This window comes from Corvus moneduloides, chromosome 24 (genome assembly GCF_009650955.1).
Source record: "Corvus moneduloides isolate bCorMon1 chromosome 24, bCorMon1.pri, whole genome shotgun sequence".
In the NCBI taxonomy this organism is placed as follows: Eukaryota; Metazoa; Chordata; class Aves; order Passeriformes; family Corvidae; genus Corvus; species Corvus moneduloides.
In genome coordinates, this window is record NC_045499.1 from 3,924,441 (window position 1) to 3,939,418 (window position 14,978).

General features: G+C 51.5%; 2 protein-coding genes across 2 annotated transcripts in view; one reads left to right on the forward strand and one right to left on the reverse strand.

Moving 5' to 3' along the window:
• Window positions 1–262: 262 nt before the first annotated feature.
• Window positions 263–5,477, reverse strand: SNRPC (small nuclear ribonucleoprotein polypeptide C). The gene is given in 7 exon segments (XM_032133320.1): window positions 263–635; window positions 1,889–1,952; window positions 1,954–1,994; window positions 2,573–2,662; window positions 4,355–4,463; window positions 4,829–4,871; window positions 5,097–5,477. Coding segments are annotated over 7 exon segments (480 nt in total). The 5' UTR covers window positions 5,105–5,477; the 3' UTR covers window positions 263–510.
• A 416-nt stretch (window positions 5,478–5,893) lies between these two features.
• ILRUN (inflammation and lipid regulator with UBA-like and NBR1-like domains) overlaps window positions 5,894–14,978 on the forward strand; it is a 28,737-nt gene continuing 19,652 nt past the window's right edge. Inside the window, exon 1 of the mRNA XM_032132835.1 lies at window positions 5,894–6,149. Within this exon, the coding sequence (XP_031988726.1) occupies window positions 5,992–6,149 (158 nt within the window). The 5' untranslated portion in view covers window positions 5,894–5,991. The remainder of the gene's footprint in view (window positions 6,150–14,978) is intronic.

A 14,978-nucleotide genomic window follows, 5' to 3' on the forward strand; every position in this document is an offset into this window, starting at 1 on the left:
ACCTGGAGCCCACTCCAGGACCCCACCCCGGGATCCCCCAGGACTCCGCTCCCGGGGGCTCCAAGGACCACCCTGGAACTCCCCTCTGGTATCTCCTCCAGGACCAACCCGGACCCCCAGGGAGCTGCCCCCGGATCCTCCAGGACCCCCTTCCCAGGGGCTCCCCCAGGACCTCCATCAGCCCTGAATTTGCCTCACAGCCCAGCACTGCTCCCCACCCCTATTTTCTTCTCCAGGAGACAGTCCAGAACAAGGCGCCAAGTCCGTATGGAAACAACATCAATGCTTTATTGTTTTTATTACTCAATGGGGGGAAAAAAAATAGTAATACAACTGAAGAGACACCCAAAAAGCCAGACCTCGTACAAGTCAGTGCAGGGTGTGTCCATCTGCACGCTGAGGTGACAGCAAAGTCCCTCCACACACCCAGTACAAAACCCCAGGGACACAGGTCTGTGCTGTTTATCATAGGGAAGGTCCTAATATGAAAAGGCAGCTCCATCTTCACCTTTATCTGTCTGGACGGGTCATTCCCGGCCTGGTTGGCACCATCATGGGCCTGGAGGGGGGTCTCATCATTGGGGGCCCTGGCATCATTGGCATGTGTCCTCCCATGGGCGGCCTCATCCCGGGAGCTGCCAGGGGAAAAACAGGTTAGAGAACAGGTCTTGGGAGCACCAACTGCCCTGTCATCGTAGAACATGGATGGTTTGGGTTGGGATGGACCTTAAAGATTTATTTCCACTCCCCTGCCACAGGCAGGGACACCTTCCACTATTCCAGGTTGATCCTAGCCCTGTCCAAACTGGCCTTGGACACTTCCAGGGATAGGGCAGCCACAGCTTCTCTGGGCAACCTGTGCCAGGGCCTCACCAGCCTCACAGGGGATAATTTCACACTGTACAGTGGGCAGGTTCTCTCCCCTGCTCCAGGGAACTCCCATTTTCCAAGTCTGCAAGCTCTGACCTGGCAGAGACGGATTCCGTTCCCTGAAGGAGCTCAGCCATCAGCAGAGGAGGAATGGAGCTCGTGGGTTTAACACCCATTCTGACAACATTCACTCACAAATTATTTCCAGCCACTCAAGAGAGACACGAGCTTAATTACTGATCTGGAAAGTTCATTTGGAGAAAAGTGCTGCAAACAAGCACCAAGCACCTCTGCCAGGGAAAAGCAGGCGTTCTGCTGCACAGCTCTGAAAGAATGGTTTCCATCTCACTTTGCCATTTATTTTCACCAGGCTGCTGAACATCACAGATTGCTCATTTACCTTGTGCCTTTAAAAACACTTAAAGAATACTTTCCAGCACAAGACAATAACTGCAAAGACACTTCACTACTTTCAGTGCACGTGTGTGTGTGTGCTCCCGCAGATTTGTTCTGGGAACTGCTCCAAAAAGATATCCCTTGAGAATTCCTCAAATGCCAGGAAGCTCAGGAGTGGAACGGATCAAAGACATTTTAGTTTACAGTTCTGATAAAGCATTTTCCAGGCCCATTGTTTCTCTGGAACATGTTCCCCTGAGACACTTTAGAGAGTAAAATTCATTTAGTGCAAAAAATGTGCCCTTTGTGCAAAACCCGAGACCTGGAGGCACCAAACTCCTAAACAACTACTGCTCAAAGCAGAGGGAGAACAGCTACGACTTCCCAGAGCCAAAATTCCAGCTGCAACAGGGGGTTGGGTAACTCTCAACGAGAAGTAAAAAGGCTTTAATGAATGGTTGTAAAACTGTTGTAGTCTCTCCATGCAGGGGTAACAGTGACACAGGTGTGACCAGAGCGTGACCAGCCCAGCACTGAGCTCCCAATAGATGGTGGGACAGGAAACATCACCTAGACCCCCCACCCAGCCCCCCATGGCACAGTTACTCCATCCCAGACTTACCAGGTCCGACTGGCATCATTCCCGGGGGGGGTGGGCCCATCATTGGCATCATCGGGGGCCCCCCCCATGTGTGGGGCTGGCATCATGCCGGGCCGGGGGGGGCCAGCTGGACAGACACAACAGTTACACACTGGCACTCTCAGCCACCAAAGGGCAGTGAAGTTATTCACAGCACATGGCAGTAACTAATGCCTCAGTGGCTTTACATCTGCCTCCATGCCAGCCCTGATTCCAGGTGCTAGGAAGTGACCACAGGAGGAATATGCTGGCTGCCAACTCCAGCTGTGCACACCCAGCACAGGGAGCTGCCACTCCCAACAGTGGGACTTGGGGCTGGGAGGGCTCTGGGCCCTTCACCAGCTCAAGGGCAAAAGGTTACCAAAATGATTGTATTTAGAAAAACCAACCCAAATCAACCCACTGTGCAATTCTAATGGAGGCACCTGCACGGGACCCCCATGGAATGAGGGGCTGTCACTGCTTCTGGTGGACCCAGCATCCCAGAAATCAGACACAGTAAGGACTGAACTGATCTTACACAGAACTCCCTCACACGGTGGGAGCACGAGCTCAAGATGGCTTGGCTTGGCTTCAAGCTAAAACGCCTTTTCTTTCCAAGCTAAGGACACAAGCAATACAGCTCCAGAGGGCCGTGATCCCAGTCCCAAAGTGCCCCAAACTTACGGATGCTGGGAGGAGGTGGAATCATGGCTCCGGCCGGAGGTGGTGCCGAGAACGGGGTCGGTGGAATTTTCCCTTGCTGGAATGCAGCCGCTACATTGGGGGGGAAAAGAAAAAAAAAAAAAAGGAAAGAAAGAATCCCAGGGAAAAAAAAAACCAGTTACTAGGCCGAGGAAGCGCCGGGTCGCTCGTCCGTGTCATGCCCCGCGGTCACGTCATGCTGCGTGCGCTGCTGTCCCCACGCCGGACACATCCCTGGCACCTGGGGAGCACCTGAGACTCCTGGAGACAATTCTTGTTACAGCTGGGACTAGAGAGCTCCTGCGTGGATGTCACACCCCTGGGCAGGGCGGGTGGGTGGGTGGGTGGGAGAGAAAAAAATCAACCACGTCGCGGGATCCGCAGCGTTCCACCGGGACATGCTGTGCTGGAATGGCAACGGGGCGAGGGCTGGGGAGGGGCAAGGAGCAGGAAACGGGGTGCGAGGAAGGGGAGAAATTCAACTGGTATTGACTGGAAGGAAGGCAAAAGATCGGGAAGTTGGGAGCATCGCAAGGAAAACAGACGAAGGGAAATAGAACGAGGATGAGTATGTGTAGATACAAAAATGCTGCTAGCGAGGATTTTCTTGCTATTTTCTAAGTCCGTGAGAGACTTTTCTCTCTCACAGAAGAGGTAGCAGAGTATGTAAACAACCAAACAACTGCAACCTTGAAAAGTCTTGTTTATGGTATGGTAGAAAAATATTTTGATAATGGATGTTTTAGGATTTTAGCCAATCACCCCAAGGAGGGGCTGATCCTTTGTCCAATTAGACTATGAAGAAAAAGTCTATAAAAGAGTTTGTAAAATAATTAAATCAATCAATCTTGCTGCACAATTCCTGCCTACTGGATCTTCTCTCCTCCTCCTCCCTATGGCTGCAGGACACAGTGATATATCCTAGGGCCCAGGCCTGTGGTAATAAGTATGGGGAAGTCTGGACTGGATATTTTAGGAGAACTCTTCATCCAGAGGTGGTTGGGCACTGAGCACTCCCCAGGGAAGTGGGCACGGCTCTGAGCCTGTCAGAGCTCAGGGCCCTAAGATGATGCTCCTGGGCACATGGTTTAGTCTTAGGCAGTCCTGCACGGAGCTGGGAGGAGGATCAGTGATCCTTAGGGGTATCCTACGAGCCAAGGAATGCTGCCATAAAGTTAATCTGGTGTTTGTATTTCTTTCACAGAGGAAAGAGCCATTCCTCAGAGGAAAGAGGAAAAGGACCCTATGAAGTGACAGAGAAAACAATGCCACACTTCAGTCAAGCCTTTACGCACAAGAAAAAAACATCACTGGGCAACTGAGGGCAAGCAACTCCAGCACGTGAAAAATGCAACAATCCAGATGTTTTAATGTCCATTTTCCTATCTTTTGGAATTCTTATCCAAGCTCTTAGCATGAACGTGCCACTGCCAAGCAGCACAAGTGTGCTGTGTGGCTCTGTAGGATATCACTGAGGGCAGTGGCACCGACAGCCCTCATGAACAGTGACATGGAGACACTGCCACCAGCCCTGGAAGGGAACCTCAGCTCTTGTGTGGTAGACAGAGCCCTCACGCTCCCCCAGGACAGCCCAAGACCCGAGGAACTCACGATCCACACTCCAAGTTTTCACTTGTGACTCACTGAGCAAAGACTCCCCAGGGAAGTGAGGAAAAGTCAAGGTGGAAGCATGGAAGAGCAGCTGGAGGAAAGGCAGGGGAAGGAAAGGGGAGGCAGCTGAAGTCACGGAAAGATTGGCCTTACTTGTTTTGTCAATCAGGCTCTGGGCTTGCTCCTCCATCCATTTCTGGTAATAGTCCTTCACGTTCTCCTTGTGCTTCCGGCCACTGCAGTGGGTTTTTCTCACAGAGGGCTGGGAAAGGTCACAGAAACCCTAAGGTTACCGGGGATTCATTACGATTTTAGTGTAATTTAGCAGCATAAAGCAGGTTTGTTTCTGTGCCCAGTCGGGGCGGGGGGGGGGGGGGGGGGTGATGTGCAAAACCTTTATGTAAGTTTTATCAACACAATAAGTGCTGACTCTCCAAAGGCTGCCCTGAGCCCCCCCCCCAGCAGCCTTCTCTTACCCCGCCACTGCCCCGCTGGAGAACACCAGGACCATGGCATGTTCTCCCTCTTTTGTGCATGGAAGGGGGAAACACTAAGTAACACCGCTGTAAGGTTTATTTTAATGCTCTTGATGCACGAAAGAATTAAAGCCAAGGCTCTGGTACTCACCGAGTCATGGGTGAGGTACGTGTCACAGTAATCACAGTAAAACCTGCCGAGGAAAAGCCTGGTTATTCAGAGCCCCCTTTGCGCTGTGAGCGTGAACGGAGCCCCGGAATGACCCGGCACGGCGCCAAGCCTCAGCCCGCCCGGTCATCCGCGCCCCTCACAGCCCTGGGCTCGCGGGGAGCACCAGGACCCCCGAGAGGCACCGAGCCCCGCCCGGGGACCGCCGCCCCGGCCTCTCGGGCAGCCGCGGCCCGGGCCCCGCACTCACTTGGGCATGGTGCTCCCGCCGCCGCCAGCCGGAAGTGGCGCACACACGCAGTGACGCACTCGCGCGGCGCCGCCGTCCGCTGCTTGACCCCCGCCGGCTGCCGTAGGGCCCGGAAGTGACTGCGACTGGCCGCCGCTGTCTCGTTGTCCCGCCCGGCAGGCGGAGCCGTGATGCGCCCGCCCGTCCCGGTGTGGTCACGCCACCACGGCCCGCCCAGGGACCCGTCAGCGCCGGCATCACCCCCCCGCCGCACAGCGCGCAGGGTTCAGTGGGGCCCCCAGCGCTGCCAAGGCGTGTCTCCTTGTCCTCCGTGTTTTCCTCACGGAACACGCCCGGTGCTTCCGATCACCGGCCGCGCACGGAGCAGCCTCGCGCAGTCGAAAACTGCAGGAAAAACATCATTTTTGGGGGGGGGGAGGGGGGGATAACCACCGAGCGGACTCCCGGCGGGCGTTGCGCCTTCATTTGCATGGCACCGCGTGACGTCTCGGCATCTCATTTGCATACGCAAACACGCGCGCTCGCCGCCATATATGGATGGCAGCGCGCGCGCGTGGGCGGAGACGGCCGCTCGCCCCGCCCCCCGCTGACGCAACGCCGCCGGGCGTCACGCGCCGCGTCATTTGCATGCGCGGCCCCGCCCCCTCACCCCTCTCCCCTCTCCCCACCCCCGCCCCACACCGCGCGTGAGGTGACGCCGGCGGGGGGGTGACGTCGCGTGCCGCGCGCCGGGGGGGCGGGGCGGCGCACGCGCAGTGCCTGCGGCGGCGCGCGCGCGCACCCACTCTCCCCCCCTGCCCCCCCGCCCGCCCGCCCGCCCCCGCGCGCCCCCCCCCCGCGCGCGCGGCGCTGAGGCGGCCTCGGCCCGGCCGCGGAGCCCCCGGGACCCCCGGCCATGGAGGGCATGGACGTGGACCTGGACGCGGAGCTCATGCAGAAGTTCAGTTGCCTCGGCACCACCGACAAGGACGTGCTGATCGGCGAGTTCCAGCGGCTGCTCGGCTTCCAGCTCAGCCCCGCCGGCTGCGCCTTCTTCCTCGACATGACCAACTGGTGCGGGCCCGGGGCCGGGGGGGGGGGGGGAGGAGCGGGCGGGACGGCCTGAGGGGGCTCGCGGGGCTGAGAGGCCGCGGGCCCGGCCCCCCCCCTCCACCCGAGCGCCCCAGGGCCCCGGGCCCCGCCGGGGCGGGGGGGAACGGGCGGTGTTTGTGTTGGGCCGTCTGCCCCGTGCCCGGGCCGGCCGGGCGGTGCGGGGCCGGAGGCGGCTCCCATGGCGGTGAGGGAGCGGGACGGGGCTGGTGCGGACGGGGCTCGACTCTCGGCCCCGGCCCGGGGTGCGGGTTCGCCGGTCCAAGGGCCGCGGAGCTGTTGGAGAGTGACGAACAGATGCACGGGGCGTGTGACCCGCGGGCAGGGAGCGGGGACTGCGTTCAGGGACGGGCTGTGACGCCCCGACTTTGAGGCAGCTTCAGAGGAAAGGAAATTGTGGTAGAAAGGCGCTGTGGAAGCCTGGAAGCGGCCGCGGTGCACGTGCGAGAGTTACCGGGGTGTTTGGGGAAAACTCAGCGTCTGCCTGTGGACTGAGGGTTTCTCTAAATCCTCTGACTCTCGCTGTCTGTTTTTCCTGATAAAGGCTCTGTGTCGCTGCCCAAGGAAAAAGTAGGCACAAGTTATCAGGGAAGCTGTAGCTCGAGACAAACAGGGGAGATATTCAGTACAAGGGTGAAAACCAGAAACTAGGAGTGTTCTGGTGCAGTGAGCCCAGGAACTGTAAAAAGCGTGTTGTGGAGCAGCTGCTGTGTGAGTCGAAGGGTTTGGCTCGTTTTGAGCCCTTGCACCTCTCAGCCCATCTCCAAAGTGTGTTGACCTAAAAGCTCTGCACCGTGGGGGCTGCAGGAGAGCAAACGACTGCTGGGTGTTTCAGACACGGTGAACAGAGATCACTTAGCTAAGCTTTGCTTAGAGGTAGAACATCAAACCCAGAAACCTCGGCTTTGAAACCTGAAATCCAAGGGGAGGTCAGGATATCAACAGTTGGGAGAAAACTTGCATGGAATTGTAGAGCTTATAAACAGTGATAAGACAACTTTGTCAGCTTTTTGCTTTTGCCTTTCCTTCCTCCTACAGCTCTGTATTGAATTATAGTGGCAAATATGCATCTGCAGAGGGAGTAAGGGAATAGCAAGTCATTCTTTGTGTTTTGTAATCTGACACAATGTGAAAGAAGGTCTCAAGGAGTTCAGGAGTTTGCTTGGAAGAAACGGTTGTTTCCCAGCAGAAGATGCTTTTCCACCTCATCCACGTGTTGGTGATGTGACTAAATCTGACACTGCACTGTAATCCTGGGGGTTCTGTGGGATTCCTGGGAAGAGCAGGGAACAGAGCTGAACCTGAAAGTTACTCCTGAAGATGCTCTGTGTAGCCAGAGTGTTCCTGGTTTGTGCTGAAGCAGTTCTTTTTCATTCAGGAATATTGAATTCTTGTTTAAAATAATAGCATTTCAAATCCAGCCTCAGAACCAAGGGCTTTTCAAATGTTTAGTTGCAATTGAAGAAGATCTAAAGTGGTTAAAATAGCTTTAATTTCCCAACTTCAATAGTTTGGTTCTGAAAACATCAGTTTTCGCATTTTTTCTGAAGCACTAATTGGTAAGCCTTGTGAATGGATGGGCACGTGCCTGTTGGGTTGGTGAGGTGTGTGTGCAAGCAAACATGGGCTGGGACTGTTCTGAGAGGGCTCAGAGCCCTTGTGAGTGCCCGTTCTCAGCCTGGCAGGAGCTGCTCCTTCTCTTCCAGGTTGGTGCTATTCCTCGTGCTGGCGTGTCCAGTTGGCAGCTCTACCCTGTGGCATCCCACTGCCCAGCTCCCACCCCTTCCTGTATGGCCACAGGGTCGTTGGCCCAGCCGGGCTGACCCTGCACTAACCCTGCTGTCCCTCAGCAGGGACAATCAGGACACGTGTTCCTGTTCTGGAAGCGCCTTTCCTGTGTGGTTGAGGGGCCCTGTGCAATCCACGCTGCCCAGGTGATTCAGGTGCCCTACCAGGTTTGCCTCGTGTGGGGTGGAATTAGGGTCAGAACCTTCTGGCACCAGCATGTCCTGCAAATAATTTGTCTCGATGAGACCATCAGGTCACTTTTCCGTGTGTTAAAGGCATGGCACATTCCTTCAGGGATGATCCCTTCCTTCTGCATCGGGATTGATGTTCACCTGCAGGAAATGGTGAGGGAGCTCGTGGTGGGGTGACAGAAGTGCACACACTGGGGATTCCAGGTTCTCTGTGGCAATGTCCCATGTGTGAGTTAATTAACAAAGACATAAATAGTTTCACTAGAACTTGTTCCCAGGTGTGAAAGCTGCTCTTTGGCAATAGCTGTCATCTCCAGACCCGCAGTTCATTCCCCACTTTGCGTCTTTCATGTACTGTAGGGAACACTCAGAGTTTAATATGCTTTGAAAGACAATTTCCAACAGCATCATTAGTAATTGTGGTCAACGGATTTACAGTGAATTAGCTGTACTGCTGGAATAAAGGAATTATTTTTAAATAGCTTGTTTGGCCAATCTGGGGGGAAAAATTAGTGGCTGACTGGGAAGGAATACGTGTAAGTAGCCTCTAAAAGTCCGTGTCCACTTCTCCAGTTCCCAGGAATGCCCAGTGCCCCTTCAGACCTCTGTCAGGCTTGGGCAGTGCTAAGGAACTGCCAGCTGGTTTTACTAAGTGCTGCAAAAATGCTTTGGGTTGAACACATGCATCCAAAGTTTCTGAGGCTGTTCCTTGATCTGCAGGAAATACAGGTTAAACCCTTTGTCTTTCCCTGGTATTTATTAAACACTTTCCTAGAGTTCTGTCTGTTTTCTGTGCCTACTTCTTGCCTTCCTGCTGCATAAATCTGATTCCTGAGATCCTGGCTGTACATTCCCCAACAGCAACACACATCACACTGCTTTACATTTAGTTATTTATTTTCCATTCAGAGGGGCTGCAGAGGGAGAGGCTGAGCTTTCGCTTTCGGCCTAAAACCAAAAGTGAACTTTTTTGTTCAAAAAGCAGAACCAAAAGTGAACTGTTTCGGCGCCAAAATGTTTCTTTCTCTGGAGGAAACCTTGGGCAGCAGAGTGGGGAGGGCATTTTGCTGCTGTTGCATCCAGGATCAAATCCCCCTCGGTTACCTTGGCTCTGCTCCCTCCCCTCCATGTGTTGGGCCCCACCACAGGTGAGAGGGAGGGGGCTCGTGAGAGGGATTTTTGTGGCGCAGCAAAGTCCCACGTGCTGCCTGCAGCTCCACAGTGATCTGTGAGATGGGCAGAAGCGAGTCTGAACCCCTTTGGCCTTGGCCTGCCTTCACAGGGAGCTCCTGGAACTCCATAAAAGTCATTAGATTCCTCTAAAGCTGGCGTGGAAATTGTATTGGGAGAAGAAAAAGGAATTATTTTCTTTTAATTGGAGTGTGTGCCAGCTTTGTGGGTGAGAGGCTTGGAGCTGCTCTAATTCGGTGAGAAAGTGAATTAGTTTGATGTAGCTAATGGTGGTGGATTTAAAATCCATATTTTAGTGCAGTTGGCTCAGAGATTCCCAGTTTGGAAGAACTAATGTATATTTCAGTAATTTACGTGTAATATTTCTTTACATTCTCTTTTTAGCTTTTGTTTAGAAAGCTGAATTTTTATTAGAGCAGTAGGTGTGATATTTAATTGAAATGTGTCAGATAATAATGGTTTCCAGTGTGTGGGGGGGGGAAAAAGCATTATTGTAACAAAGCTTTTTGGATCCAGCTTTAGGTGAAAAAGGTCATTATTTGTAAGGTTGTCAGATCTCTTCTGGGGATCCTTGTGTTTTTCTCATCTGTTTAGGAGAATTTGTGGCTGTGTCATGGTTTAACTAGTACTCCCAAGGTGATGTTTTGCATAAAGATTAAGTTTATCTCTGAAAATACTGCAGAAATCTGCAGTAAAACCTAGTTCTGTCTTGTGTCAGGTGTGGGGCAGTTCTGTGCTTAAATTGCCTTACAGATTCACGTTTCCATCCCTGTGGGTGGGCTGTTCCAATTCTTTATATCCAGTGAAACAACTGTATTGCCCAGAAGTGGATGTACTTGATTGGGGATTTAGCTAATAGGGGTTTAATTGCTTTTCCCGTGACTTACACTAAGTGTAGGTGCTACTCACCTACAAGAGAAATACTTCAGGTGTATTTGTGTGAGAAGTCAGGACGCTCAGAATTGAACAGAACAGACCCGGTCAAGGGGATTTACTCACACAGGGTGTGGTTCCCACAGCGGCTCACATCAGCACTGCTCCTGATTTTTAACCTCAGGTGTTTGCAGATGCCTGCAGCATGCAGGTGTCCTTCTGAAAACAGATGTTTGGGCTGCTCTTCAGACTGAAGCCATGTTCTGACAAATGTGAGGAAAGCTTTCCCTCTGCTCTGTATGGACCTCGAGCTCAGTTTTGACACCCCTTCCCTTTGGTGGAGAATCCTCGTGTCATGGAGGAGACAGGAGACCTGATTTTCCAAATAAATCATCCTCCCTTGGGGATGCCTGTGGGTTTTCATTCCTCACCCAGCATCCATGGAGCAGTGACAGCAGTGGGTGGGAGTTCCTGTTCCTTTGCTTCCCATCATTATCAGGTGACAGAGACCAGAGTCCCGTGTTCTTTCTGTGACTCAGTACACGTTTGTTGAGCAATCTGTGTCTTGGTGTGACTCTGGTCAGGTTAATATTTGTTTATGGTGACCAGCTGGGCCAAATCTCGTGAAAAAGGTTGCCTCAAAACATTGACTGGGTGTTGATAAGCTTTAGTAGGGAAGAGGGAAGCTGAGGCTTTGGACTTGGTGTCCCTCTTACTCTAACCCGGTTGGTGACACGCTGTTCTCACAGGCAGAAGTGGCACCCCAGAAGCAGATCTGGTGGCTGCTGATGTGCTGTCACCAGGATGTCAGGACAGTGTGGGGAGCTCTGTGGATTGTGGCGGGTGCAGGGTCGTTTACACCCTTGGGTTGGGGGGGTAAAAGAGGTTTTAAACTGTTTGGTCTGTTGTGGCTCACTTGATACATAGTGGATATGTCTTAGTGCCTGTGAACCATCGCAGACTGCTGCCTCTCTGTGTCCACAGCTGTCTCCTAGTGCTACTAAAAATAACAACATTACAGAATTAAACAATTTAAAAATATTTTCTTAGAAGCTTTTATCTAATGCGTAGAAAAAACCAAACCCACACCTCTCCTCCAGAGCAGCTCAAATGTTTGACCTGATTATTTTGAATGAAATCTAGACTTTAAAGAAATTGTATTTATAACTGTGGAACATACTATAATTGTGCTCCAAGTCAGAAAGCATTTAAAAATTCGGTGCTTGTGGCACGGAAGCATAAGCAGGTAACTGTAGCAGAATTGGGTACAATATAATTTTGGTCCAGCTGAACTCTGCCTTACATGCCCCAACTTGTTCTCAGACAGTTTCTGTAGCTTAATCCCCCTTCACTTTCCTGCAGACAATTATAGATTGGTGACATAGTTTGTACTGAGGAATTGGCAGTTACAGAATCTCCTGTGTACTGGCAGCTCTCAGTGACTTTCCACTGGGAAGAGCTGTTGCCTGTTTTCAGTGGCAGCTCCTGCTGGGACATTCTCGGGATATTTTACCCCCCACTTAAAGCTGCTGGGACCATCTGCTTTGGGAGGGATCAACTGCTGGGGATGGTTCTGAGGGCTCCTGCTTGTAGCACCGTCATTGTGGTGCTGCTGTTGGGCAAGGGGTTGTGCTCAGGTGTTTTACTGTGCTCAGGTGATGTGCTCAGCCCTTTGCGGGTATCTTGAGAAGGTTTCAGCAGCTGCTCTGGGTGTTTCTGTGCACATTAAAGCCGCTCAGGGAAAGTGAGTTCCTTTGATGGCTTGGTGCTCTGAGGACGCTGTGCCTCTCCTGTGGGCTCTCAGTTTCTCTCCTCGTGCTGCTCCTGCAGACACAGGATTGCTTCTGTTACCGCAGGTTTCTGTCTTCTTCCTAGAACACCCCACTTATGTGTGGAACTGCTGCTAAGACAATGAAATGTTTTTCTGTGTCTTCATGTGAAAAATACATAAGCTATAAATCAGCCAGCTCTTTCCCCCTCCCTCCTTCATCTTAAAGCTTTCAGCTTCCCTCAGTCCTTTTGCATCATCAGACATCTTCTAAGGTAGTTTCCCAACTTCATACCTAGAATTTAGTGTAACTTTAGTGTAATAGGGGTCAAGAACGAAGAAAACTGACACAAGTTTTGCTTTCTGAAATTCTGTCTGTTGAAAGATATTCACTGATTAAAATTCCAGTCCTTCAAAACATCTTGAAACTTTGCACTTAATTGCTATGTGTCATCCCTATTGAACGTTGAAATTGAAAGCTCCAGGTGGAAGTGCTTCCCTGCAGCATGATGTGCATGTCTCTTCCTCCACCCCCTTTGGCCTTCTCCAAGGCTTGGAGTGAGGCATCGCCTGCTTCTGGAGCAATAGAAGCTGTTAGAGATGTCCCAGCCTGGAGTATCAGCAAGCCAGGTCCCCAGGAGCTGGGCTGAAGAACATCCAACTAAGATTGTGGAAACTAAGAGACAAAAGGGGTTGCCTCACTTGGATGTCTCCCATACATTTTTAGTCTCTCCCCCCTGTATCATGTAGAGAAGTTCCATTATTTGGGAGTGAGAAACTGTCCATCTGCTGCACTATTTCTTTTTGTTTTTTAACAATAGGCACCTTATGGGGTGCTGTGGTGCCTGGTTACACACTGCATTTGGAGAGTGAGAGGAGGTCTGTGAAGGTGGAGACTTGAGTTACAGGAGTCCAAAGTGTCGTACATCACATGTTCTGTGCTGGAGATTTTATTGTGCTGTTTAGCACTGCCCAGTGTCTCTGCATTGCATATTTCCAGAAGATGTCACCTGAGTTGCTTGGCTCATGACAAAACACTGCACCCTGTGAGTGCTGAGGGCACGCAGAGAGCGCACCTCCCAGCCCGGGCACCTGCCTGGCTCCTCCCCCACTCCATGGGACAGACCTTGGCACCTTCCTTACAATGACCAAGTCCATTTGTTACCTAAGAAACGTTGCTGGCTGTCTCTGCATGACCTAAGGGCTGCATCCCATCTGAAATTCCAAATGGAAGGTGCCCTGGGTGTTGCAGGGAGCATTCTGTCCGCTGTGTTCTCCAACAGCTCAGGAGAACCAGAGGCCTGCAGTGTTCCCCAGGAGTGGGCCATGATGGATGCTGCGCTGTGGACAAGGGCAGGAGCCAGAGAGAGGCAAATTTGCAGGCTGGATTTTGAGCTTGTGATTTGATTTGAATTTTTACTCCCCAAAAATCTGTTCTTTAAAAAAATTGCATCTTTTTCTTTGGCTCTCTCGTCAAGGAATTTGACAATAAATGAAAGCTTGCAGATTCCTGTAACATTTATAGTTCAAATTCTAATGTCTCTCATCTTGTATGTTCAAAGCACCTGCTTGTACTGCTTTTCTTTTGAGATACTGAACTTCTCTATGCTGAAAGAATTCCCCATATTCTGGGGAGCAGAGGGTCTTGGGCCCGTGCCCTGCTTTGCTTGAGGCCTCAGCAGCCTTGGTGCTTCAGTGTCTTCAGTCTCCTAAGAAAAGTCTGATACAATTAATTAAAAAACAATTTCCATTTACCCGTATACTGCTGGTTGTTTGCAGGACAGGGAGGTTGTGTAAGGAGGCCTCGAGTTTGTGAACTGATTCTTTTAATTTTGAACACTGAATTACTTTAAGTAATTAATGCCTAAATATATTGGTTTAACATAACAAAAGGCTGTCTGGAAAAAACTGGGAAGGGAAAGAAGGGTTCAAGATGAGCCACCTTGTTGCTAACACTTAAGAGTTGTTAAGGGATGTCTCCAGAGCTATTAGCAGAGAAGGTTTTAACTTGACTATTGTAATTTAGCTCCTGAGGCTTGAAATGAAGCAGCAGAGAAAAAGGCTTGATCTGGAAAGGAACAGTTTGGTGTTGTGTGGGAAAAGCACTTGACACCCAAGAGTCACGGGATGCCCTTGAAGAGGAAAGAGTGGGATGCCCAGAGTTAGAGTGGATTTGGTTGATGATGTGGAGCTACAACCTGTATTTGCTTCCTACTCCCCTCTCTCTTTCTGAAGTCTTGCTCTTAGGACTAAAATTGAGCACAGTGCTGAGTCGTGGGCTCACCCCATCACTGGGGTGACTTTTGACTGCAGGCTTTTCCCAGGAATTAGGGCTTGGATCTTGTCAGACCTGCTCTCTAAGTGTGGCGGGGCTACAAACTGCTGTGGTCCGGGACTGCTCTAAAAATGGAAAAATTGCTTAATTTCAGGAACATAAGGAGGGCCTGAGACCTGGAGGGCCCTGTGAAGAAAGAGCTGCACGGCCACCCCTGTAATTAGGAGAGCTCAATCATGTCAATTACACTGGCTGGATTTGCAGAGTTGTTTGGTTTATAATAGTAATTTATCTCCTATGGCAGAGAGCAGAGGGTAGAGTAAGTAGTGTGGTGTAAGTCACACTGAGGAGTGAAATCAGGCAGGCAGGGATGTGTGAGCAGAAGCCAGATGATAACTGGACCCTCTGAGGGCTGACCCTTGTATCTGTCCCTGCAGTGTCTGCAGCTGGGGCTATGCAATTACAGCTGAGCACAAGGGTAAACACCTAAAAAACCCCAAATATGTATTTAAAAATAGACAAATTTCAGGGCCCTGAGTGTGTTTGCCCTAATGCATCTCTGTCATTAAGGTCACATTTGGGTGTGAGCTGCACTGATGCTGTGCCTGTGGCAGAAGGGCGGGTGGCAGGGTGTGCTGCTTGGGCTCAGCTGCCTGCACATCACCAGGCTGCAGAGTGTTCACCTCTGCAAGTGGCATTTTCCCCGG